Genomic DNA, 25,544 nt, shown 5'->3' with positions numbered 1-25,544 from the left:
GCCGTAGAGAATTGAAGAAAAAAAAACGCTCACTGTGACTTAGGATTAATTTGTAACAAAATAAAAGTGCTGGTTGAACTATCAATAAAGATGGGCACCAAAAAGGGAGTGTTTGCATAAATTGCGGCACGTCTGTAAACTCATGAGAAGACAGCTATTTGTCATGGAGGTATGTTTTAGATTGGAGTCCAGTATAATCAATTTCATAATAATAATAATACACTCTTGTTTTTTCAGCCTCATCATACCTGCGGGCTGGAGAGGTGGTGGTGCAAATTATTCTTAGAGAATTTGGAGATTGAAGGGTGCTGGTATCATAATCTTTAAATATCTAGCAAAAGTATGGGACAGCATGTTTTGTAAATGTATTCATTTCAGCTTTGCAGTTATGGTTGCAGATTTGCACATTACACGAAGGAGGCATGGAGATGGCCAGTGGGTCTTGGACCCCATTTTTCACCTTTCCAAAAAAAAAAGGAAATTTGATTAGATTGCCATAGTAAGAAAGATAGATTGAATTTAAAGACCTAATTAAGTTATGCAAATTGTCATTGTTGTGTATACATGTCTAAAACATATAAATATATATAATGTGTCCCATCCCCTTGAACTTCAGGAGGAACGTCACCTTTCAACGACCAAAGTCCAGCCTTCTTCAGAGGGAGTGGTCACTTCTATCGATCAGGCATGCAACAATGCAATATTTATTTCAGTGTTCATTTAAAAATTTGGAGGTGAAGGACAGTTATGAACTGATAACACTCACTACACGAAGTTTAGACTTTGAGATTGATTTTAATCAGTGAATCATGTGGTTATGACATACAATATGGTAGGAAAAGAAATTGCGATTGCTACACAACATACTGATAAAGAATTCTTAATTGCACTACCCTTGTTGGAAGAGGATGATGATTATGATGAAGGCCAGATTATTATTTTTTTAGTTTATGCTTCACAGCCACTGATCTAAACAAAGGACTGGATGGAATCCAGTCAAGAATCTTAAGGTCACTTGGCCGCCATCTTGGTGCTCCGAGGAAACCTTTCTCGGAGCTACACGTTGTGTACAGAAATTGTATTGTATCTTGTATCAATTGTATCTTTTCATAGAAAATCTTAAATGAATTAAATTCTAGTAGTGGTAGTCTCCACCAACTGTACAAATAAGAGTTTTTAATCATATGCCGCGGGCCACTGAAAAATGGTTTGCGGCCCACAAATGGCCCCAGGGCCACAGTTTGGACACCACTGGTGTAACACGTCATTATGGTGCCATTTTGAATTTCGGCACATTTTAGACAACCCTGGGCAATTTCAGATCTCTGATGTTTTTTTTCCCCCACATCTTTGCCTTTGATATAAGCTTAAATTGACCAAAATGGTAGACCAGGAGCCATACGGGTTAAACCCCAAATACTCACAATATACAGGTAACGCCTGATATCTAGATGTTAGATGAAAAACTTAAGAAAAATGAAAAAAGGGCAAAAACTTTGGAAAATAAATATTCTCTTTACGAGTGGTTAAGACAGGAAGCTAATCTAACCACAAAAGGTCAAGGTATGGGGTTCCATTTGTGCCAAAAATAGTCGTCTTGTCGACTGCTTTTGGTCGTCTTGTCAACTGCTTTTGTGACGTGTCGTCTGCGTATGTGACATGACTTTGGCGCTATCTATTGAACGTTGAACTTGTCGCCGTGACGTGTCAATGGGTTTCTGTTAGTGTTACCTGTCGTTGCGATGTGTATATGTAATGTGTCGTTAACTCTTTGACTGCCACACATTATAAAACAAAAAACAAAAAACACAGTGTCAGCCGATTTCGAGCATTTTAACTCATCTTTCAAGGCAAAAAGAATATTGTTTGCCTTTACTACATATAAGTACTAAATAAAAGATCACATTCCATTCATCTCAATTTTACTAATCATTATTAATCGTTGTTAGCAGTCAAAGAGTTAAGTGTCGTATCACTAGTTGTTTTTGCTGAAGTGGTGGAACGCCCCGTGACTCACCACCAGTTGCTTTAGCGGAAAGTCTTTGGCTTTCAAAGAAGTGGGAAGTCACCTGACTTACAGTAACTCTATCCACTCTTGAATATAGTTTTCCAATGTTGCCCATAAAAACATGATCAATGATTAATATGACCTTTAGTCCTCGATTCCTGTATATTCCGTGTGTGTGTGTGTGTGTTATGTGCTGTTGCTTGGCTCTAACTATTCTGTGCTATCAGTCAGTGAAGAGGCTTTTGAATTACATAAAATGTTAGCGATGTTAATATTTTTTTAAAGAGGCATTTCAATTTATGTTTTAGCATGTCGTTTGTTCTTTCAACCCGGCTAGCTCATATCACCTGATAACATGACACTTTCTATCATTCCATCTTCACGGCACATATCATTGAACATAATCATTAACTGTTGTTATCATCACATCAGTTCACGTTAATATCCCGTCCTTTGTGACATCTGTTCATCTGACTCGACAGCCATAATCAGCAATATTAAAATAATAAAAGGCTGGCAATATTTCAGTTGATTTGTAATGAATCCAGACTGTATGACATTTTTTTGCATTACAGAAAATAAAGAACTTTATCACAATATTCTAATTTTCTGAGACAGTCCTGTAGTCTTCTGCTAGTTACAGTACTGTTAACATTGCAACCATTAAAGAAAGAAAAAAAAAAGGACAAAGGTCAGAAGCTTAAAGTTTTTAATCAAAAAAAAAAAATTTAGGACCCTGGTTGCAAGTATGAACTACATGGTAAAAGAACAGTATTTTTATTGATCAATTTTTCCAAACAGTTTTCCAACAACAAAAACTTGGAACTCATTATTCATCAAATGAAACTACTGTATACTTCACCACCAGCATTCATAAAATGAAATAATTCTTGTTATATTTTTTAGTTTGAAATTAATGGAATCATCGACGCTATTCTGCTAGTCCTGCACCATTTCCGCGAACAAAATTGCTCGTTGGCGGTGGGAGGGCCATCATGTCTGTCCGTAAGAGTCGTTTATACGCCTGGTGAGGTACGTGCCTGCCCGCACCGGGGGGTACTTGTCGGATCCGTCGATGCAGCTTATCATGGCCTCATCATCGGGTTGGACGAAGAAAGCCAGAGACTGGCGGGTGCTGCTGAGGTCCCCGGCAGGGGGGAGCAAAACCCTGTGGAGCTGATGCGCACATATGAATGACAAGCTTTGTATGGTCTCATGATGTAGCTGCCTTTCTGCCCTAAGTTCCAATCAATTTAAGAAATATTTTAAATAAGGTAAAAAGGACGGGTAAATGTTAGCACGTGGATTAAAACAAACAATCAACACCAGCAATGCATGAATTTAAGGAATCTTTAGTATGGGAGAAAAGCAAATTAATGAAGACTTTCAGGAATTGTAATCAAATTTATACAAATCACAGTATTGTTCCAAGATGATAACGCTGCCTTCCCTGAACACGAATGGAAAAAAAAAAAAAAAAAAAAAAAAAAGACACTGGCAGGTGTTCTGGAAACAAAAGTTATTACTGCCATTAATTCAAAGCTTTTTCTAATGGCAAAACACCAGGGAATGATGCATACAGTATTGAATTTTAACACATTAATTGCCAGACCAGCAAAAAAAAAAAATGCATCATTTGACGTCTTTTTCCGTCAATGGCAGTGAATGAGTTAGTGACAACTATAGACGTCAAAATCCAGCCAGTTTTAATTTTGAAAAAAAAAAAAGAAATGAAAAAAAAAGAAAAGAAAATTTCAAATTAAAATTGTAATTAAAAAAAATAATTTAGTTTTAGTTATAGTCTTGTGACCAAATTTAATTAAAACCTTAGTCATAACTCAGTCACCTGATTGTATTTTAGTTTTAATCCAACTTTAGTCAACAAAAATAAAGAGCAATTTTAGTCGACTAAAATTGGCTTTTGGAGGCCGAGACCCAGTATGTGGTCTCAGTAAGACCAAGACCGATCACAAGAATGTCAACGCCGGTATTGTAGGGTAACAGGAATCCGTTCTACGCACAATGGTAGCACTTAGCAATGAAATTGTTGTCATCGTTGTTATTCATAACAACAATGATTAATAACTATGAATGAAAACAATGAATAACTAAAACTTAAATTCAAATTTCTTGTCAAAATTTGCACTGGCTGTTTGCTTGGATTTTTGACGTCTATAGTCGTCATTGGCAGTGAATGAGTTAAAAATGTTTTATGATACTCTATACCAACTCCATTTCTCACCATGTATTTCGATTATGTTATTTCCAAACACTCTATGCGGATCTGCTACCATGACTCTTGTTCCATAATGGATATTGCCAGATTTTACTTGGAAATAAACTGTTTTTTTATGGACAACCTCCTAAAGTTCCTAAACAATAGAATTTTCTGTACTTGTTTTGAACGTGCTCACCACAGAGACAATGCAGTCACCGGTCCAACGCTGCATCAGGTCGGCGATGTTGATGAGAACGGCTCCGGGCACGCAAGGAGCATTGATGAACTCACCGGAACGTTGCCGCACCTGAAAAGTGAACACACACAAACACATACGTGTTGTGGAATGACATGTAGAATACAGTATAGCTGCCTCGTAAATATGGTTTCCAACTTTCCGTACTTGGAGACCCCCTGCGCTCTGGAACAGCAAAGTGATGCTCCCGTAGTCTGAATGCTCTGCGCATCGCAGCTGACCTTCCTTGACTTCCTCGCTGTTCACCGGCGGGTAGTACAGCGAACGTAGCGTCGTGCAGTTCTTATCGGCTACGATGATGGAACAATTTTAGACAAAAGAAGAAATCCCTTCTCTGTTGAACAGTGTTTGCCAACCTTTACATAATTAATGCATCAAATATTAATGCAGATTCTCTGGCTAAATCAGCAAGGTAGCGTTCCTAAGAAACGACATCATACTTCCAATGAAGCGGTGTGCGTTCAGGAAAACATCAGGGTCCACATCCAGACCGTGAGCCATCACCCTCAAAATGCGCAGGCTCAGCTCTTTGCAACGGTGGAAAAACGCAGTCTTGGTCTCCCGGAATCCCGGGGCCACCTCGGACGTGGGCCATTTCTACGGAGGAATACAAATCACAACGAGTCACTAATTTAAGTTTGTCTGCTAGCATGATGCAAGGGACGCTTAGAATAAAGATTTTACGTCCACCCTGTCGCACAGAACAAAATGCTTACTATGTCAGGATGCAGTGACGTCAGGTTAAATGTCTCTTTTAGATCTCCTGGTTTTTGTAGATTTATCCTGCATGAACGTGTACAAATGCAGAATTACAAGCAAGTCGTGTTCACTGGTGACAAAAAGTCAAACGTTCATGAACAGCTCTTATTTGTACAAAATCTTGCTACAGTGCTAACTTGCTGGAATCTTCAGGAACATCAACTTTTTCTAACATCATACCCCCACAAGAAAAAGTGACACAGGGATTTTGTGACACCAAAGCAAGGCCCCTGATTATGAAACAAGGTCTTTGCAGCGAAATAACAACAAAAATCACCTTTCAGCCTCCAGGGCTACCCAGCCATGGTTGGGACTCTTTGGGAAAGCTTTAATGCTGAACGGCTGCTTGAGATGATCTGGCTGCAAGAAGAACCTTTTGGCAGCATTCATGACATCATCAACCTACATGGAAATGCTCAAATTTACTTGTTTATCCTAATTCCAATAACGACAAGAACATATCAGTTGCACTAAAAGTACAGTGCTTAAAAGAAGTGTGCAACAAATATAACGTCCAACATGTATACATACAGTACATATACAGGACTGTCTCAGAAAATTAGAATATTGTGATAAAGTCCTTTATTTTCTGAAATGCAATTAAATAAGCAAAAATGCCATACATTTTGGATTCATTACAAATCAACTGAAATATTTCAAGCATTTTATTGTTTTAATATTTGTGATTATGGCATTTTCTTTTACTTGGTCTGAGGAAATATTCTAATATATTGAGATAGGATACTTATGTTTTCTTAAGCTGTAAGCCATAATTAGCAATATTAAAATAATAAAAGGCTTGCAATATTTCAGTTGATTTGTAATGAATCCAGAATGTATGACATTTTTTTTTTAATTGCATTACAGAAAATAAAGAACTTTATCACAATATTATAATTTTCTGAGACAGTCATATATATATATATATATATATATATATATATATATATATATATATATATATATATATATATATATATATATATATATATATATATATATATATATTTATTTATTTATTTCGACACAATTCTAGTTTTAAACATGCTTATCTTTTATTTTAAAAGTGGTACAATGCACATCATTTAACAATCTTTCTGTTGAGTCTTACCTCCTCTTGTGTGATGCCAGTATTCTTCAAGAAAACGAAGCCGACTTCTGTCAAAGCCACTTTTAAATCTTTGCCCAGTAGATGGAGGTCGACTTTGGAAATATCCTCGACAGTACCGAGGCTGGCCACGCTAAAGTCTACCACCGGGATGCTCATGTTTTAAATTGAAACGTCCACAAATAAATGGAAAAATGGAACAGTCTCCAAGTAACCCTAAAAGACCTTGTCCCCAAAAGAACTTTCGTATGTGGGTTGCACTGTTATTAGGGAAGTTTACCGTCACGTACGTCCCTCCTTCCAAGGAGGGTCGTGACGTCATCGCTACCGGCTCACCCTTGGGCGCGCTCAACGCTGTAAGGCAAAAGGCAAGTAAACCATCATGATAGTTGAATGCCAGTTTACTTCCATAGGTGTGGACTCGAGTCATGTGACTTGGACTCGAGTCATGAATTTGACGACTTTAGACTCTACTTAATTGAAAAAAAAGTGAAAAGACTTGCAACTCGACTTGGACTTGAACAACTATGACTTGTTGTGACTTAACTTGTATTTGAGTCATTTGACTTGAAAAGACTTGCGTCTTCTACCTAAACAAAAAGATTAAAATGTATGTACAGTAAACGATTAAGTTCCGTCTCGGTGTGTGCGTCACTGCGCGTGTGCGAGCCGTGATGACCTGACAACTAGTGATGTGTCGGTTACGAACGAATCGAGTTTTATGAACGGCTCTTCAACGTGAACGACGGGAATCGAATCTTTATCGAGAGCCGAGAGTCACTCTACTGTCTAGCTGTCACTATAGTCATAGGCGTGCACAGGTAGACCCCTAGTGGTGCTGAGACCCTTGTTCCTCTGCCTAAAGTGCCCCTTGGAAAGTTTCGTTTTTTTTTTTTTTTTAAATAAACACTTTACTGAGGATAGGTCAATGTTAACACAAGCTTAGAAAAGCTGCATGGTTAATCGTGTGTGTGTGTGTGTGGGGGGGCGTACTCGTCCGAGACCCCCCCCCCCTCTCTCTCTCTCTCTCTCTCTCTCTCTCTCGTCCTTTGTCACGTGAACGTTAACAACTGTTGGTCGCAGTGGGACAGACACACACACACGCGCATTCTCCTTCCCCCTGCTTCTCCACCCGCCAGGTAACTATTTGTTATGAATCTAGTGAAATTGTATCGTTTGTTTGCCCTCTATTCCCTACCTATGATCATTTTGTTGCCACGTAGCATATGTCTCATACAGCACAAACAAATGAGCATAAATTAGCCGAATGGCCACCTAATTAGCTTGTTGAAAAATGCTATATTCAATAATAGATGACGTGATAAGTTGATAGCCACCACATAGTCAGATTAATGACGGTGAAAGGAAGCTCTCTGTGATCCATGCCATGAAAAGCTTTGGACTTTGGTTCATTTTAATTTGATTTGTGGGGATTATTTTGACTTCAAAATGTAATGAACGTTTGTGTCTGGTTTGTATTATGCTAATAGTCACATGCAAAAGCAATCCAGTGTGTCATTGGTGGTCGAAGCATTTGAATTGAGTTGCATTGTGGAAATATCAGAAAAGCCTGGATTTTTGGAATTGTCACTTGCCTGTGAAAATACCCCTTTACCTTCTTGTAATGACAACTGTCAGTCTTATTCTTTCTCAGGCCTTTGGGCTGTTTGCTTACTAATTGGTCTATTTACTAATTGGAGCATAATGCCTAGAAAGGAGAGGCTGAAGAAAGAAAAAAAAAAGGGAGCTACAGCAAGCAGCTGAGGGAAGCACCTCTCTGCTCTCTTGGATGACAAAGTCACATGAGAGGACGCAAGGTCAGAGTCAAGGCCAGAGAGAGTCATGTTAACTAGTTTTTAGCACCTTTTAAAGCTCTTATTTTAATAGTGACTTGCTCCTTAATGTTAATTTTATTGAAATCTTTAAAGCTGTTCACATTTTATTTTTAGGTAATTTGTCCTAAATCAGCTGGCATGAAGTTATCCATCCATCCATTTGCTTGACCGCTATGGGGTATATGCCACGGAAGAGGCGGGACTGTTTTTTTGCATAACAGTTTGTTTCCGGTTTGGTTTGCGACGTGTGGGCTGCGTCAAAAATACTTGTGCTTCCGACTTTGTGCCCCTGGGTTGCGCGTTCGCAACCTGGACCGGAAATAAACTGATGTGCAAAATCACGTCCCGCCTCTTCCGTGGCATATACCCCATTCCTCACAAGGGTCGCGGTGGGTGCTGGAGCCTATCTCAGCTGGTTTTGGGCAGTAGGCGGGGTACACCCTGGACTGGTTGCCAGCCAATCGCAGGGCACACAGAGACGAACAACCATCCACACTCACAAGCACACCTAGGGACAATTCGGAGAGCCCAATTAACCTGCCATGCATGTCTTTGGAATGTGGGAGGAGACCGGAGTACCCGGAGAAGACCCACGCGGGCACGGGGAGAACATGCAAACTCCACTCCGGAAGGCCGGAGCCTGGACTCGAACCCGAGTCCTCAGAACTGGGAGACGGACGTGCTGCATGAAGCTGTTATTAGCAACATTTTTAGCTATTATTTTGCGTGTAAGTTTTTTTTTTTTTTGTAAACACTTCTATACGGTATTTCATTTGCGCAAGAGTGCCCTTTTTTGCGTCTGAGGTGTGACACAGCACTGACTGCAAATTGCAAATTTTGTGAGTCGGTCAATCAGACGGACTTCTTCCATGATATTTTGATCCATCTCTTTAAGCATATTACTCACTGCGACTGAGACGGGGGCTGCTGTGAGTTCTAACCTTGGTATAGTGGAAACCTGTGTCGGAGACACACAAGCCTTGCCAAAAATAGAAGCACAATGAACCTCTACAACTTTATTAAGAAGCCTCAGATACAACACTGACCATAGCCACTAGCCAGTGGTGCTTTTGTCCGAGAAATGATGCAACTCACTTTTTTTTTTTTTCTCCACTTTTCCAAAGTTAGTAAGCACATAACATCTGGTTATCTGCACCTTCTCCAAGTTGTTCAGGTCTTTCTTCCAGCATTCCCACCATGGCTTTAAGGTGTTGTTGTTCATCCTTCCTTTTTCCGTCTTGAAGTTAGCCCAGAAAGATGAGATCATCCTGAGAAACTGATTTGTCGTTTTCTGCGACTTCTATGAAATCATTCTCCAATACACGAATGGCATCCATGGGTGTTACTGGGGGAATCTCCTTTTCAGTCACAAGGTGACAGAGACTTTCCATTTGGACTGTTTGGTGGTGAGGTGCTTCACTGCCAAACTATGGTCCATCCTAAAGCTGTTCACACTGCGTAAGGCTCATCATCGTTGCCGAGGATCACTTGTCGGGGTGCCAGCGTCTTTGCACAGTTAAATCCTATCAAAAGTGCAATTTCAACATCAAGGAGTGGCTGAACTTCATCGACAAGTGCTGACAAGTGACTCCAATGCTTGGCAGTGTTGGAATGTTTTCACGATTTGCGAGAATATGGTCCTTTGTGTATGCTGAAGGGAGATCAATATGTACTGTAGAACAGTAACTAACCCCTTACCCGAAGGCCAGGTACTCTTTCACTGTTTATAACTGCACCTTTTTCCATCATGGTGGTGAGTTTTCATTTAACTGGGAAACGTTTCGTTTGTAGTTCATGGCTTACCTCATGATCAATGAAAGCTGTGTTACTTTTAGTGTCCAACAAGGCGTAGACAAGTTTTTCATTGTTGGGATTACGAATCGAAAGTGTGGTTTAGGGCTGCCACAAACGACTATTTTGCTAGTCGACTAATCACCAATAGTAGTCGCGATTAGTCGACTAATCGGATCGGATCGTCAGTCTTTTTTCGATCCTTTTTTCCTCAGAAAACCCCAAAAACTTAAACATTCTGATTATGTATTCATTTCATTTTAGGGGTATAATTATATATACATACATTTTTTTTTATAAACTATCGGTTCAACAAAGGATGTAGCCAATTTTCGCAAAGGTGGCCAGCATTTTTTTTATTTTTTTTTTTTTTATTTTTTTTTTGACGACTTAGTTCAAAACTTCCTCTACGAATCGAAAGTGTGGTTTGCCGCTATTGCCTAAGCCTAAAAACATTTCGTCAAACTTGGCAGCTCTGACGCGATAAGTTTAAAACTTCCTCTATGAATCAAAAGTGTGGTTACTCATCAAAGTGAAAAGCAGAAGTAGACGGGAAAGCATTGTTTGTGCGGACGAAGCTAGGAAAACAGATGGGCAGTTTTGATAAAGAGGAAGGTACGCCAGCACTCAAAAGCGAAAGTGTTCCACGAGGGGTAAGTTTAGAACTTCCTCTACGAATCGAAAGTGTTTGGAATGTCCCGTGTTTAACACATTCACTGCCAGCCCAGCAAAAATGCCTTATTTGACGTCTTTTTCCGTCAATGGCAGTCAATGAGTTAAATATCATTAGAACTCAATATTCTGTGGGCCTTGCAAGATCAGTCAAAATCCAGGAAAACAGCTGGTATCGAGGGTGGTTGCTCCAGTGAAATGGCTAGTCAAAGAGTTAATTGTGTTCCATCTAAAGTTGTTTTGTGCTTTAGAAATTATATGTTTAAGTTCATTTTATGTAAAACATAATTTGGTGGGAGTGTAATGGACAAAGCAAGCACAAACACACACACTATAGTGGAGTCTTGCAGGGGCGCAGTTTCCTGTTTTTTCCAGTGCGACCCACCAAAATCGTTTCCTTTTGCAAAAAGACAACACCCCTCGTGCAACACTTTCACTTTTGGGTGCTGGCGTACTTCCTCTTTTTCAAAACTGACCGTCTGTTAAGTTTTGAACTTATCGTCTCAGAGCTGTCAAGTTTGATGAAAAGTTTTTAGGCTTAGACAATAGCGGCAAACCACACTTTCGATTCGTAGAGGAAGTTTTGATCTTATCAACTCAGAGCCGACAACTCAAAACGGAACGCGTACTTATAGTTCTAATTATGGTGCGATTCCAAATTTCAAGGGACGGTTGGCAACCCTAATGTCTGACCGTACCTCTGATTGAGTTTTTCTATGCATCTTGGTAAGCTTGCTCATCAATTCAAACGAACGTTCCTTCTAAGCATTAACAAGCTGGACCAGTGCCGTACCTTTTCAAATAATACATTTTTTTTCCGCCGCAGAAATGCTTTTATTGTCTATAGGTCGCTTGCACATGTCGTCACTTCCGCCTCGGATTTCTTGTAGTCGCCATGCTGGGTGGCCTCCATTTACGTAGCGATTCGGTCTAACACGTATCTATCACGTTTGTTTTCTGCGTTTAAAATGGTACATTGTTGCTGCATCGTTGGCTGTTCGAACAAAGCCAAGGGGGAAAATGGTCGGTCTTTTTTCCGAATTCCGAAAATAATTAGGAACCAGGGCCTGGAGACAGAGGAGTGCGGACTCCGGAGGGAAGTCGTTACTTTGGGCTCGTGTGTGCAGCGATCACTTTGTGAGCGGTAAGCTTGTTTACCATTATTTAATGCATGAGGATTAATAACGTTTCGACCGCCCATATATGGGCAAGTTGCTTATGTTTTGGATTCATGAGCAAGCAAGTTCGGTAGTACAAGCTGGCTAGCGGACGTTAGCCGAAAGCTAACATCGAACATTTTCACCCAAGTAGTGCCAGTGCAAAGTGTTTACTGCTGAAATTGGATTGATTAGTCTTGGGCTTTTAATGCCGATAACATGTTTTTTGGTGGCAAAATGTAAACTTGGAAAAAAAAGAGACAGAAGGGGCTGATGCAAGAAAACAGACCCCCGGGGGTGATGCAAGAAAACAGAACCCGGTAGCCTACACATCATGCTAAAGAACTTATTCACGGCCACCCTACTGCGGTAAAATAACCAGTCTTTCCATATTTTATTTGTTTATATATTTGTTTATTTTAACAGGTCGCCCTGCGCCCGTTTTTCTGTCCAATCATCCCGACTGGGCTCCAACATTAAAGTTGGGTCCCAAGTTACAACATCTATGTCTCAGCCCAGTCGGTGCCAAGATATGAACGTGCACAGGAGAGACAAGCAAAGAAAAGACGACTCGAAGTGGCAGAGAGTTTGTTGCAGTTATGCAGCCAGATGGCTCCAGTAACCTGTACCCTCAAGTACTGCTGACATCATTGACTCTGGTATGCCACTCAGAATTCATTACATGATATATTGTATGCATGAGTGAATGTATGTGTTTGTTTGTGTGTGTACACGCACCTTATATTTTAGAGACATTTGGAAGTGTTTATAGAAATAAGTATTTGCCTGTAGCAATGTTCATACATTAAAAAATGCAACAAAATGTGTACATTTCTTTTACACTGACAAAAAAACTATACTACTTTACTATATTAAACCTATTACTGGTACCGTATTTTTTTGTGATTTTTTTTCTTTATTTTTTTCTTTAGGGATCTCATGCCACACCGACTTGATTGCCAATGACATGATGGAAACGAAGGCGAGCATCAAAGCATTGGAGGAGGACAACATGCGACTGTTTGTTTGGCGCTAATAAAGGCAGCGTTTATACAAATTCTATTGTTGGGTTTGTTTACAAAGCTATACATAAGACAAATGACAGGATTTGACTCAATGTGCAATATGGTCCCTCTTAAAGTAATGGCATAAATCTCTATTATTTCTAAAAGCACAAAAAATGAAGTGAATAATGATTAGATGTAGTAATTTCAGGGTTAAAAATTGAACTGTTAATTAATGTAGTTTATTTTGGCACAGGTGCCTACCATCCTGAGATGACGGTATGATGTAATGTTGATGGGGTACGCAATGACTTTCATTATGCTATGTACAGAGGAAAAAGTTGCTCTCTTTTAAATTGGTTTAATGTAAGACAAGTACCAGTACTGTGTTACAGTTTTCCCAATAATCCTTGTTTCACACTTGTCACAAAACCACTGTCCTTTTGGCAGTCTAGATTGGCACACTTCAAGTGATATCATTTGATTTTACAATCTGCTGCAGCACAAAAAACTACTTTATTCCGCATCTTTTAAGTACATGAGCAAGTGGTAGGTGACAGCGGCTGAGCAGGAACACTGGAAGTCCACTGCTGATCTAGTAAATGCTCTCCCGAGCAGTTCAGGTAAGGAGGGGATTTTGGGAAAAAAAACTCTGGCTTTTCCAACTGGCCAAAACGAGCGATCTGGGTGGACTCGCTCAATCACACTTTGTCCACACCACAAAGTCGCAGAAGTCCGTCCAGTTAAACTCATCTGTGCCTGAATCTGAAAATATTACAAACATTGTAATGAAAATATGAAACATAGAATTAAATAAGAAACTACAAAAAGTAAAGCCATACATACCTGGTAATACTATTGGTGTCGTCGTGACAAGTGATGGGAATTGTTGCCATCTGGCACCAGACAGAAATTGGGTGTTGTGACAGCCTCCTTAACCGTGAGATCATAAGAAAAGCTGTCAGTATGCTCAGTAGTTACCATGAACACGTTTTATTGTACTGGAAACTGAAACTAAAAATACGTCCTCTGAGAGTGGTTAACCTTAACCATTTAGAATAAGTTGATTAAGTAACATGTAACTAGTGAAAGGGTAGCATTAAATTTAATTAAGCCACGGGGAGGCTGTGCAGTTACTTTTTATTCTTATACGCTCTGCCATATTTGCCTGTTATAAAATTATTAGAAAAACCACATCAGGTAAAGCCAGCTGTGCATGTAAACACAATGATAACAGGAAGCCTGAGAACAAATCAACATTTTTGTGTGCAGAATTACCAACACCATGTGGTTTACTTACGTGCAACAGCAACCGTTTCTTCTGATGCGATGTTAAAGTTTACACTCTGTATCCACCCGCTTACAAAATAATTGTAAGCCTCCAGGGATTTGTTGGCGTGTTATGGAGCATGTTGTCAACACGAGGTAGGGAAAGATGTCCAGAGATGTCACATTTGGCCAGCAAGCTTTCTCCGTCAAAAAAAAAATCACCCTTGGTCAGGACGTAATTAGGATCAATCCCGCCACACAGAGACACCTTCTGCCTGTATCGTTGTTTTTGATCTTCCGGTAAATCGTGAAAATACTGCGAAAATTACATCAGGTTGATAAGCTCTACCGTGTAACTCGCGAGTGTACCTTGTGAACCGGAGGACACCCAATATGGCGCCCGAAGGAAAAACTCCCATGATGCATTACGATGTGCAAGCGACCTATTAGTGATGTAAAGGAGGCTTTCCGTTCAATAAAATGGATTGGTTCGCCACTAAACACCGTTTGCAAAGGCATGGGAGTCTGTTAATTATCATGCTGTCCTGAACTGCTTGTGTTAGTTGAGCAACATCATGAGGGGAATGCAGCCAAGGTGATTTAGGTGAATCTGATACAGGAGGGTGGATGTTGATGTGTGGCCTCACTTGTTCGCTTCCTACTAACTGCACTTCACCCATCTGGGCCACTTCGATGTCATAGGCTAACCAGTCTGGCTCGAGCTGCTTCAACATCCTTTTCTCCCTGTAGACACTGCAACTTGGATTTTTGATTTTCAAGTTCCTTTTGGTGTTGCTCTTCCATTGCCTTTATCAGTTCTTTTGTTTACTTTCCTCTTGAGCAATCTTATTTTCAACTTCCTTTGCAGCAAGCTCTGCAGCTGCTTTTGCTCGCTTCTTGGCAATGTACGAGGACGTGGAACGATGAGTGATGCCTGATGGTGCAAGCAGTCGAGCCAAAAATGGAGACTGCATATTCACAATCCAACAGCTCACAGTCGATGTTTTTCACGTTCAGCATTGAAATCTCGATCAATGCCTGCTAGCCTTTCATATATCATTTTGATGTCATGAGCTACTGCTTCACATGCATCAATTTTCCTCCTCAAGTCAGTTGATGGTGCTGTGTGACTTCTTATTTCACCGTAAAGTCTTATGTCATCCTTTCTCTTTTGCAAGATGTACACTAGGGATGACATATGCTTATCAGTAATGTCTGATTTGAGATTTTCTCTTACCGCCCGTACTTCTATTTTCCACTGTTCATACCAGAAGATAAGCTTTTCTTCCTTTTTCATTACATCTTCGTTTTGGTAGGCAGCCATTTTTTTTCTGTTGGAACCTTGGGACGTACAGATCGTCGTGGCTCAACTGTACTTTGTTGGACATCACACTTAAGTCCAGCCAGCATTTTTTTCTTTATCCTGAATTGTTTGCTGTATATCCAGCCGTACATTTTCACTTGCTTTTTCAAGCAGTCCTTTATAGTCCTCAATTTTCATTTGTAGACAGGCAATTTGTTCTTCGATGTCGTGAAGCTTGAGTCACTTCCATTATCTGTCCAACTCTGCCACCTGCTGCTCGTTGCGAGTAGTAGTTTAATGCATTGAAGACACTTTAAAGGAAGGCTCCTTTAATTTTACATGTATGGCTTGATCGGCAGTAAATAGTTAGTTTAGCTACGAAAAATGCATAAGAGCTGAAGAATACACCCTTATATTGATTTATTTAACTTTTCTTCAACATAGAAGTACTTCCGTGTTGGAACGCCCCCGAGTGGTGACGTCACTAGTGTGTATACTCTCTTGGCGAACAGTAGTTCACGCAGACATAACAACGAGGAGGACACAAACTGTCACTTATGCCTTTGTGTATTGCAAAATTTTGCAAGGCGTCGGCAAGGAAAAACCCGCGAGACCCCCCTTAAAAAAAAAAAAAAAAAAAAAACAAAAAAAAAAAAAAAAAAAAAAAAAAACACTTGAGTAGACAATGGTTTGTTTGCTAAGTGCTGTCAACCTCCCGGCAAGGACAAGCAGGCGCGTGTGTGCAGCGAACATTTCAGGCATGAGGACTTCGAAAATATGTTACAATTTGAGATGGGGTACGCCACACGCCTAATACTAAAGCCCAACGCAGTACCGAGTATCTTTAAAGAACCAGACGTGGGAAATAATCAAGCCGATGGAGGATCTCTGGCGGCTATTTCCGCAACTGCTAGCAACACGGAGCCTTCACTGTCACCAACAGCCGGCACAAATCGAGTCCCTACCTACGGCCACTGAAAGATCTCGGAGAAGCGAAGCAAATTTAAAGCGAAAGGTAGGCATGTTTCGTTATTATACTGCACGGACTGTTTTATTTCATAATTCATTTGAGTGTGAACATCGTCAAGTACGGGGACGAGGACGTTATGTTTTATTAGCTCGTAAGTTGTTTATACTTCACAAATTGACCATGTTCATAATCTTATTTTACCAAAAAATTTATAGAATGTGGATTAGTGTCATTATCATGTGTCGTGTGCGACGTACTACATTTGTGTTCTGTCCCGCTGTTCTTCCTGTGGTAACCAGCCTAGGTAACGGCGTCTCGCATTTCCTTACTTCATTCTGTCTATAAATAAACACGGTTAATACACAACCTTCTTGCAACCTTTCGTTTACATCATCGGGACGCTACGCAAAAAAAGAAAAGAAAAAAAACAGCTAGGGGAGGTTGGGCGCTGTAACGATGATACATTTAATTTTACTATTTTTTCTTTTTCCTGAAATAGTTCGTCAGTTCCACACGTTTTGCATTGCTCGTGCTGTGTGTCACGTTACCTGTTGGATATTGGCAGTTGAGATTGTCCGCAAGGAACCGATCCTCGAGTTCTTTCATTTCCAGCCAGCACACATTCATTAGCGGATTGTCCATTCCTGTGCAGCTCCCGCACCACCCCCCCGCCTGATTCACTCGTTCGTTAAAGTTTATTTTGTGCCCGAAAAGACCATCTGGCGCCACAACTTTCACATCCAAGGCAGACTTTCCTTCGGTAGGGTTATTTTGTCGTGTTGGATCGAAGCGATAAGGTTTAATCCTTCCGGGTTTGACGCTAGATGCACGGCTGCGTTGCATAGTGCTTCCATAGTGTAGCGTTTACACACTAGTGACGTAAACATCCGGGTTATTTAGTCACGTGTAACAAACATGCCGGCGTTCGATTCATTTTAACATCGGTTTAAAAGTTATTAAATGTACATAAAAAAATAATCACGTCACCAAATTAATTATTGAAAAAGTAGCAACTTTTTGCTGCTAAAAATGGATCAATAAGTAAAGTGTTCCTTTAAAGGAAGGTTGGTTGGCATCAAATATAACGGCTATTCAATAAAAATGCCATGTAATACAAAAGTCACACAAAAAAAGAAATGCTGTTAAATAATACATTACTAATGCTCTGCACTAATATAAATTCTAAATACATATTCCATTCATTATATTAAAAAAAATGTCAGATACAAATTCTATTAAACAGTTACAAATTTTATATTAAAAAAAAAATCGTTAATCAATGTGTCATCAATGGACTATTTCACATCTTAAATTAATGCATTCATATATTAAATTATCTATTCAACAAACTTTGGATTCAAGTTTGCACAAAAAAAGGCCTGAATATGGGTTTAAACAAAGATACACAAATACACACCTGTTGCAGATGTCATGGCAACTGCTACTTCGTAGGTTGTTGATGGTCCTCAGTAGGCTGCCAATCAAAATCATGATTATAGTACGTCACAAATAACATTTTATAACCACATATGAGAAAGGAAATCGTTGCTCGGCAGAAGTAATTATAACTGCCCCGAAGCCACAACCACTAGGCTGTCAATTGTTCACATTGGAAGATCTCAACCAGCTCCCGTCAGTCAAACAGATGGAGTTAAACATTGATGTAATTATGCGAGTCCAACAGTCAAACATGAACACTAAACTGTAAGTCAGTCAAATGCTTTACAGATTCAAACACGGACAGTGCGAGTCAAACGTGAAACTTGGGCACGATAATGTTACCTTCTCCATATAATGAAGGTTTGTGACAGTCTGGGGGGGGTGCTGGAGCCTATCTCAGCTGGCTCTGGGCAGTAGGTGGGGTACACCCTGGATTGGTTGCCAGCCAATCGCAGCAATTTTGAATAGATGTGTGAAAATTGATGAAACTTAGCTATATTCTATAGCTACTTTCTGCAAAACGGAAACAGAGAAATACGGGGCTTTTTTCCTGATTAAAGAGACTTTAATCTTTCTTTTGATAGGTTCCGTGTTTTTATATACAGAGAACACAATATTCTGTGCTGTGCACCTTGCAAAGTCAGTCACAATCTAGTAAAAACAGTCACACAAAAAAACCTCAAAAAGAATTAATTTGCATTATTGATGTTATTTAGGTTGCAGTTGAGGGGGATGCGGTCAACGAAAGTAATTTAACTATATGCTGCTTACTTTTGTTTGATGCTGAAGGAGTGAAGTCCGCAAAGACCCTATACAGTTTAATTTGTATCATTCAAGGTTTAATGTACATTATTTGATTAAAGTGCATACCTTAAAAGGGCACATTTCTAAATGAAGTTTGGTTTGCCTTAGTTATAATATTGACAATTAAAGCAACGTGTGTGACTACAAATGACCCTCCAACTGGAAGTACTGTATAAGGACTGTAGTGGTGAGGGACGCTGCCATCAGGGGCCCCGCCGAGTCCCCGTATATTTTGGATGCATTTCGGATGAGACGAGGGAACTGAACTGGCGCCCACGTAATAAATACCATAAAACCGTTGCGAAGGAGATGCTCCACATTCTTATTGAGTGCGTAAAATTGTGTTAAAACGTGTGTTTGTGTCCACATCAGCTGTGTTCAGCGTGTTGGCATCCAAAGGTGAGCGAAGAATTGTGACGTCACGGACCCCACTTCTGATTGGATGGAGGGGATCATGTGACTGCTCCTTCCAAATAACAGTTCGTCCCACAACATACCGAAGTTCATTTTGGGTACAAGTTCTGCAGTTTGGAGACTGTTTTTTTTTCCCCCGTTTTGTATTTTACCGTTTTAATTTGAAACGATGAGCATCTCGGTGGTAGACTTTAGCGTGGCCAGCCTCAACGTCGAGGATATTTCCAACGCTGATCTCCTCCAGCTGAGTAGAGAGTTTAACGTGGCTTTTACAGAAGTGGGCTTCGTCTTCTTGAAGAATACTGGCATCACGCAGGAGGAGGTGACACTCAGTTCAAAGTCGTTGTAGTAGTGGGTAATAATATTAATTAAAAAAAAAATAATAATAATAATAATAAAAAAAGTAAAAGAAAAGGATAAAGAAATAAGAGTGGGTTTTGTGGTTGTCAAAAATACTTATGTGAATGATTTCAGTAAACAATCGAAATCATGCTAATCTTTAATATTTTATATTCAAATAATTTATTATTGTTATATATTATTATATACTATGCTGCATGGGACGTGAGGCTTCCAGAATTGCCCTCTTTTGGATGTTGAAAGCTGGAATTGTATTGAAAATGTGGCACTCAAATGTGTGACAAGAGTATTATTCATTGCATAGTGCATATGTTTACTTCTTTATTTTTATTTTTTAAAGCTCAGTGCTATTAGTGCAATTGCTATGACTTGTTGGTATTGGAATGAGGGAAAACAAGTAAAGTGAGCAACTCTATGCAGGTTGATCGTGTCATGGATGCTTCCAGAAGGTTCTTCCTGCAGCCAGATGAGCTTAAGCGACCGTTCGGCAGGAGAACCTTCCCAAGCAATCCCAACCACGGCTGGGTAGCCCTGGAGACTGAAAGGTGATTCAAAATAAATAAATAAATACATAAATAAATATTAGCCACAAAAGGATCAGGTGCAGATTGATTTGTTGTCACGATTGCAATAGACATTTTTTTTTTATATTAATCCATTCACGTGGCACACAGTTACATAATAATGTGATCAATAAATGGAACTAAGACATGCTAACTGATTAGCTTATACAATACAATGGGACCACTGGTTGTGATAGTGTAAACTTGAGTTAATGGACGAATACGAATAGTGTCCTGAAAAGGAAGAAAAGGCGGGGGAAAAAGTACTTCAAAATAAGTACTTACATTTAACTGACAATATGACAACAAACGTACGGCCCCTCCCTCTATTAGTCTGTTAAATTGAGCTTTCACAATAGCAAGATTTTGTTCAAATAAGTGCTGTTTAGGTAGACCAAGTGAATGAATATGATGTTGTTGTTGTTGTTGTTTTTTTATCTCCTTTCAGCTAATGAGTACAATTTGTTTTCAATTGTTTATTTGGTCACATTCAGGTTAAATCCACAAAAACCAGGAGATCTAAAAGAAGCGTTTAACGTGACGTCGCTGCATCCTGACATAGTAAGCAGGGTGAAAGTACAATCTCCTTTCAAAGCGTCGCTTGCATCATCCTGGCAGACGAACAAAAATTAGTGACTCATTGCGACTTGTGTTCCTCCGAAGAAATGGCCCGTGACCGAGACGGCCCCGGGATTCCAGGAGATCCAGACCGTTTTTTTCCACCGCTGCAAAGAGTTGAGCCTGCGCGTTTTGAGGGTGATGGCCCACAGTCTGGATGTGGACCCTGATATTTTTCTGAGCGCACACCGCTTGATTGGAAGTAGGATGTATAGTTTCTTAAGCACACTTCTTAGTTGCTTTAGCCAGAGGATCTGCTTTGCTATTTGATGTATTAATAATGTAAAGGTTGGGAAATGCTGTTCTACGGTTGTCTAAAATAGTTCCACGTGTCTCATCGTAGCCGATGAGAACGGCACGACGCTCCGTTCGCTGTACTACCCGCCAGTGAACAGCGAGCGAGCCAAGGAAGGTCAGCTGCGATGCGGCGAGCATTCCGACTACGGGAGCATCACCTTGCTGTTCCAGAGCGCAGAGGGTCTCCAAGTATGGAAACTAGTGCTGTCCAATGATTAAAATTTTGTCAGTAATTAATCGCGCAATTTTCCTTAATTCATTGCAATGAATCGCATTTTTCTATTATTTTTTTACTATATTTTACGAAGCTTGTAATGCATAATTACTTGAGTAAAATCTTGAAAATAATGTAAAATCATCAAATAGAAATGCCATACTCATATAGTATTTGAATTTCGAATTTTGCATATTAAGAATTCTTCGTCAAGCAAGTAAAACTACACATAGTCAATGTTTGTTCATTTTCACGCCAATGACTCCACAGAAAGTAAATAAAACTGACTTAACTGAGTTAATGATTTAACTTTGACAGCCCTAATGGAAACAAAAACAATTATATGTCATTCTCTAACGTGTTTGAGTGTGTGTGTTCAGGTGCGTCGTCGTTCCGGTGAGTTCACCTGCGCTCCTCGCATACCCGGTGCCGTTCTCGTCAACATAGCTGACCTGATGCAGCGTTGGACCAGCGACCATTTTGTCTCTGTGGTAAGCACTATAAAAACAAAGTATAGAAAATGTAAATATTCTGTAACTTTAGGACGTTGGACATATTTTTAAGTGGGAAAAGGAAGTTTTTTTTCCAAGTATAATAAAATGTCTTCATTTTAATTGACTTTATTTTTAATTTAATATTTTATTTTTTTTATTTTTAGGAAATTAAGGTCTATTTTCAAGAATAAATGTCATTTTAGAAAAGTTTATACAGTAGGAATTCATATTATTGAGGGAAAAGTAAGTTTTGTTTTTTTATTTTCTTTATTTTTATTAATTTAGAAAAATAGGGTATACATTTTCAAGAAGAAAATCATTTTAGAAAACGTTCTACATTTTAGAAGGAAATTGTAGATTTTTGAAGGACAAGTATATTTGTAAAAAAAATCTGGCAATATCAGTTTTAGAACAAGAGAAAAGATAGATTGGAACTGACTGGCAATATACAACACAGCATAATTTAAAGGCATACTTTTCAGCAGTATGATATTTTGTTCAGAATTAATTTGATAACTTCATTATTTTTCATTTTTCATTCTTTTCCTCTTGCTGTCGACTGATGATGACATCACCTGTGCTGAGGAAGTAGGTAACCACCAATCATGGCTCACCTGTTTTCTGGGGTTGGTCAGCAAACTGAGCCATGATTTGTCGTTACCTACTTCCTCAGCACAGGTGATGTCATCATCAGTCGACAGCAAGTAGAACAATTACTTTTTAACTCATTCACTGCCAGCCAAGTAAAAAAAATAATCTTTGACGTCTATAGCCGTCTATGGCAGTGAATATGTTAAAGGTATTAATTGTACATGAAAAATAATTAAGTTACCACATTAATTATAGACAAAATATTAACTTTTTACTGCTGAAAATGGCTCAGAGTCAGGTATCCCTTTAAACATCATGAGACAAAGCTTGTCATTCATGTTTGCCTATCAGCTCCACAGAGTTTTGCTTCCCCCTGCCGGCGACCGCAGCAGCACCCGCCAGTCTCTGGCTTTCTTCGTCCAACCGGATAATGAGGCGGTGGTCAGCTGTATCGACGGATCCGACAAGTACCCCCCGGTGCGGTCGGACGCGTACCTCATCAAGCGCTTAACTGACTCCTATGGGCGGCTGTAACGCCGGCATTGAGCGGCCTCTTTCACTTGACTGCCACAAAAAAAACGACGCAATGAAAATTCATGTCAATGTGGCACCTGCACAGGACATTTCTCACCAGCATGCAGACAACTTTTGAGGCAAAGTGTTCCCTCATTTTTTGTGGGTGATACGATCCCCCGCGATTGGTGAATTTGCACATCGCGACCCTAGTGAGGATACACAGTTCAGAGAATAAGATAATGAAATAAAAATGGTTAAAATGGTGTAAAAATGTTTTAAAATTTGGATAATGGATGAAGTGTATAAATATTTGAAAGTAAAATTCATGGAGTTAAATATGGTGCAAAAGTAACTTGTAAAATAAAAAATTGTACCTGTAGAAAAAAGTATAAATTTGTGTGGGGTGTACTTATACTTTTTTCTACAGGTACAAAGTTTTTTTTACGAGTTACTTTTGCACCATATTTAACTCCAAGTTGTCATTTCTACAGGTACAAATGGTGATTTTTACAGATACAAATTTACACTTCTTTCTACAGGTACACAGTTTGTTTTTGTTTTTTTGTTTTTTTAATATACGTACAATTTGTTTTATATATACAATTTTTGTTTTTTACGTACAATTTATTTTTTACGCACAATTTGTTTTTCGCGCACATTTTTTTTTTACGTACAATTTTTTGTGACGAACAAATTTTTTATTTTACGTACAATTTTTTTATTTTACAGATATACAATTTTTTTTTTTTACAAATTATGCCTTTTACAGATACAAATTTATACTTTTTTCTACAGGTGCAATTTTTTATCACGAGTTACTTTTGCACCATATTTAACTCCATAAAACTGGTATATGTTAAAAAAATAAATAAATAAAAAAATAAATAAAAAAATATTTAATATATTATTTAATTAGAAAACAAATTCATTTTCATTCCTAATGCTATTTATATTGAATGTAATCATAACTAATACTCATTTTTTAAATCCCCTTTTAATTAAAGATGTTTGTGAATTTATTTTTTTTATAATATAAATATAAATTTGTGTTTACGTTTTGTGTTTAATTAGACTCTGTATAGAGGAAATGAGAACATGTTTGATTGTTTTATTTCCAGCTCTTACACTGTAAGAGGTTTATGCATGAGACAATGGAAAATTGAATTAAAAAGGAAACTTAAGACCACCAGTAAAGCTTCATTATTTTAACCGCTACAGTAAGAGCTTGCCCATATGCTGTCCGCCATGTTGCTTAAAGGAACACTTTACTTATTGATCCATTTTTAGCAGCAAAAAGTTGCTACTTTTTCAATAATTAATTTGGTGACGTGATTATTTTTTTATGTACATTTAATAACTTTTAAACCGATGTTAAAATGAATCGAACGCCGGCATGTTTGTTACACGTGACTAAATAACCCGGATGTTTACGTCACTAGTGTGTAAACGCTACACTATGGAAGCACTATGCAACGCAGCCGTGCATCTAGCGTCAAACCCGGAAGGATTAAACCTTATCGCTTCGATCCAACACGACAAAATAACCCTACCGAAGGAAAGTCTGCCTTGGATGTGAAAGTTGTGGCGCCAGATGGTCTTTTCGGGCACAAAATAAACTTTAACGAACGAGTGAATCAGGCGGGGGGGTGGTGCGGGAGCTGCACAGGAATGGACAATCCGCTAATGAATGTGTGCTGGCTGGAAATGAAAGAACTCGAGGATCGGTTCCTTGCGGACAATCTCAACTGCCAATATCCAACAGGTAACGTGACACACAGCACGAGCAATGCAAAACGTGTGGAACTGACGAACTATTTCAGGAAAAAGAAAAAATAGTAAAATTAAATGTATCATCGTTACAGCGCCCAACCTCCCCTAGCTGTTTTTTTTCTTTTCTTTTTTTGCGTAGCGTCCCGATGATGTAAACGAAAGGTTGCAAGAAGGTTGTGTATTAACCGTGTTTATTTATAGACAGAATGAAGTAAGGAAATGCGAGACGCCGTTACCTAGGCTGGTTACCACAGGAAGAACAGCGGGACAGAACACAAATGTAGTACGTCGCACACGACACATGATAATGACACTAATCCACATTCTATAAATTTTTTGGTAAAATAAGATTATGAACATGGTCAATTTGTGAAGTATAAACAACTTACGAGCTAATAAAACATAACGTCCTCGTCCCCGTACTTGACGATGTTCACACTCAAATGAATTATGAAATAAAACAGTCCGTGCAGTATAATAACGAAACATGCCTACCTTTCGCTTTAAATTTGCTTCGCTTCTCCGAGATCTTTCAGTGGCCGTAGGTAGGGACTCGATTTGTGCCGGCTGTTGGTGACAGTGAAGGCTCCGTGTTGCTAGCAGTTGCGGAAATAGCCGCCAGAGATCCTCCATCGGCTTGATTATTTCCCACGTCTGGTTCTTTAAAGATACTCGGTACTGCGTTGGGCTTTAGTATTAGGCGTGTGGCGTACCCCATCTCAAATTGTAACATATTTTCGAAGTCCTCATGCCTGAAATGTTCGCTGCACACACGCGCCTGCTTGTCCTTGCCGGGAGGTTGACAGCACTTAGCAAACAAACCATTGTCTACTCAAGTGTTTTTTTTTTTTTTTTTTTTTTTTTTTTTTTTTTTTTTTTTTTTTTTTTTTTTTTAAGGGGGGTCTCGCGGGTTTTTCCTTGCCGACGCCTTGCAAAATTTTGCAATACACAAAGGCATAAGTGACAGTTTGTGTCCTCCTCGTTGTTATGTCTGCGTGAACTACTGTTCGCCAAGAGAGTATACACACTAGTGACGTCACCACTCGGGGGCGTTCCAACACGGAAGTACTTCTATGTTGAAGAAAAGTTAAATAAATCAATATAAGGGTGTAT

General features: G+C 39.2%; 2 protein-coding genes and 1 long non-coding RNA gene across 5 annotated transcripts; 1 reads left to right on the top strand and 2 right to left on the bottom strand.

Annotated features, from left to right (window-relative positions):
- Positions 1-2,769: 2,769 nt before the first annotated feature.
- LOC144016241 (uncharacterized) lies at positions 2,770-6,623 on the bottom strand. Its single transcript, XM_077517111.1, has 7 exons — positions 6,353-6,623; positions 5,519-5,643; positions 5,199-5,265; positions 4,923-5,079; positions 4,630-4,772; positions 4,423-4,533; positions 2,770-3,184 (listed from the first exon to the last, which is right to left on the bottom strand). The coding sequence occupies exons 1-7, from the start codon at positions 6,506-6,508 to the stop codon at positions 3,002-3,004; spliced, it is 942 nt and encodes a 313-aa protein (XP_077373237.1). The 5' UTR covers positions 6,509-6,623; the 3' UTR covers positions 2,770-3,001.
- A 746-nt stretch (positions 6,624-7,369) lies between these two features.
- LOC144016242 (uncharacterized) lies at positions 7,370-23,847 on the top strand. Of its 3 annotated transcripts, none has more exons than XM_077517114.1 (7): positions 7,370-7,488; positions 19,789-19,913; positions 20,426-20,492; positions 20,595-20,751; positions 20,893-21,035; positions 21,441-21,551; positions 22,497-23,847. In XM_077517114.1, the coding sequence occupies exons 2-7, from the start codon at positions 19,801-19,803 to the stop codon at positions 22,677-22,679; spliced, it is 774 nt and encodes a 257-aa protein (XP_077373240.1). In that variant the 5' UTR covers positions 7,370-7,488; positions 19,789-19,800; the 3' UTR covers positions 22,680-23,847. The 3 variants fall into 3 exon arrangements, with proteins under 3 accessions (XP_077373240.1, XP_077373239.1, XP_077373238.1); XM_077517113.1 differs by lacking the exon at positions 7,370-7,488 and adding an exon at positions 16,060-19,330 and having other exon boundaries at positions 21,441-21,456; positions 22,505-23,847; XM_077517112.1 differs by lacking the exon at positions 7,370-7,488 and adding an exon at positions 17,581-19,330.
- Positions 17,433-25,262, bottom strand: LOC144016244 (uncharacterized). Its single transcript, XR_013282872.1, has 4 exons — positions 24,927-25,262; positions 21,467-21,558; positions 19,161-19,906; positions 17,433-19,060 (listed from the first exon to the last, which is right to left on the bottom strand). It is a non-coding gene; the product is annotated as an uncharacterized LOC144016244 (long non-coding RNA).
- Positions 25,263-25,544: the final 282 nt, after the last annotated feature.

This window comes from Festucalex cinctus, chromosome 3 (genome assembly GCF_051991245.1).
Source record: "Festucalex cinctus isolate MCC-2025b chromosome 3, RoL_Fcin_1.0, whole genome shotgun sequence".
Classification (NCBI taxonomy): domain Eukaryota; kingdom Metazoa; phylum Chordata; class Actinopteri; order Syngnathiformes; family Syngnathidae; genus Festucalex; species Festucalex cinctus.
Note: the sequence above shows the minus strand (reverse complement) of the source record. Positions and strands in the feature narration are given on the sequence as shown.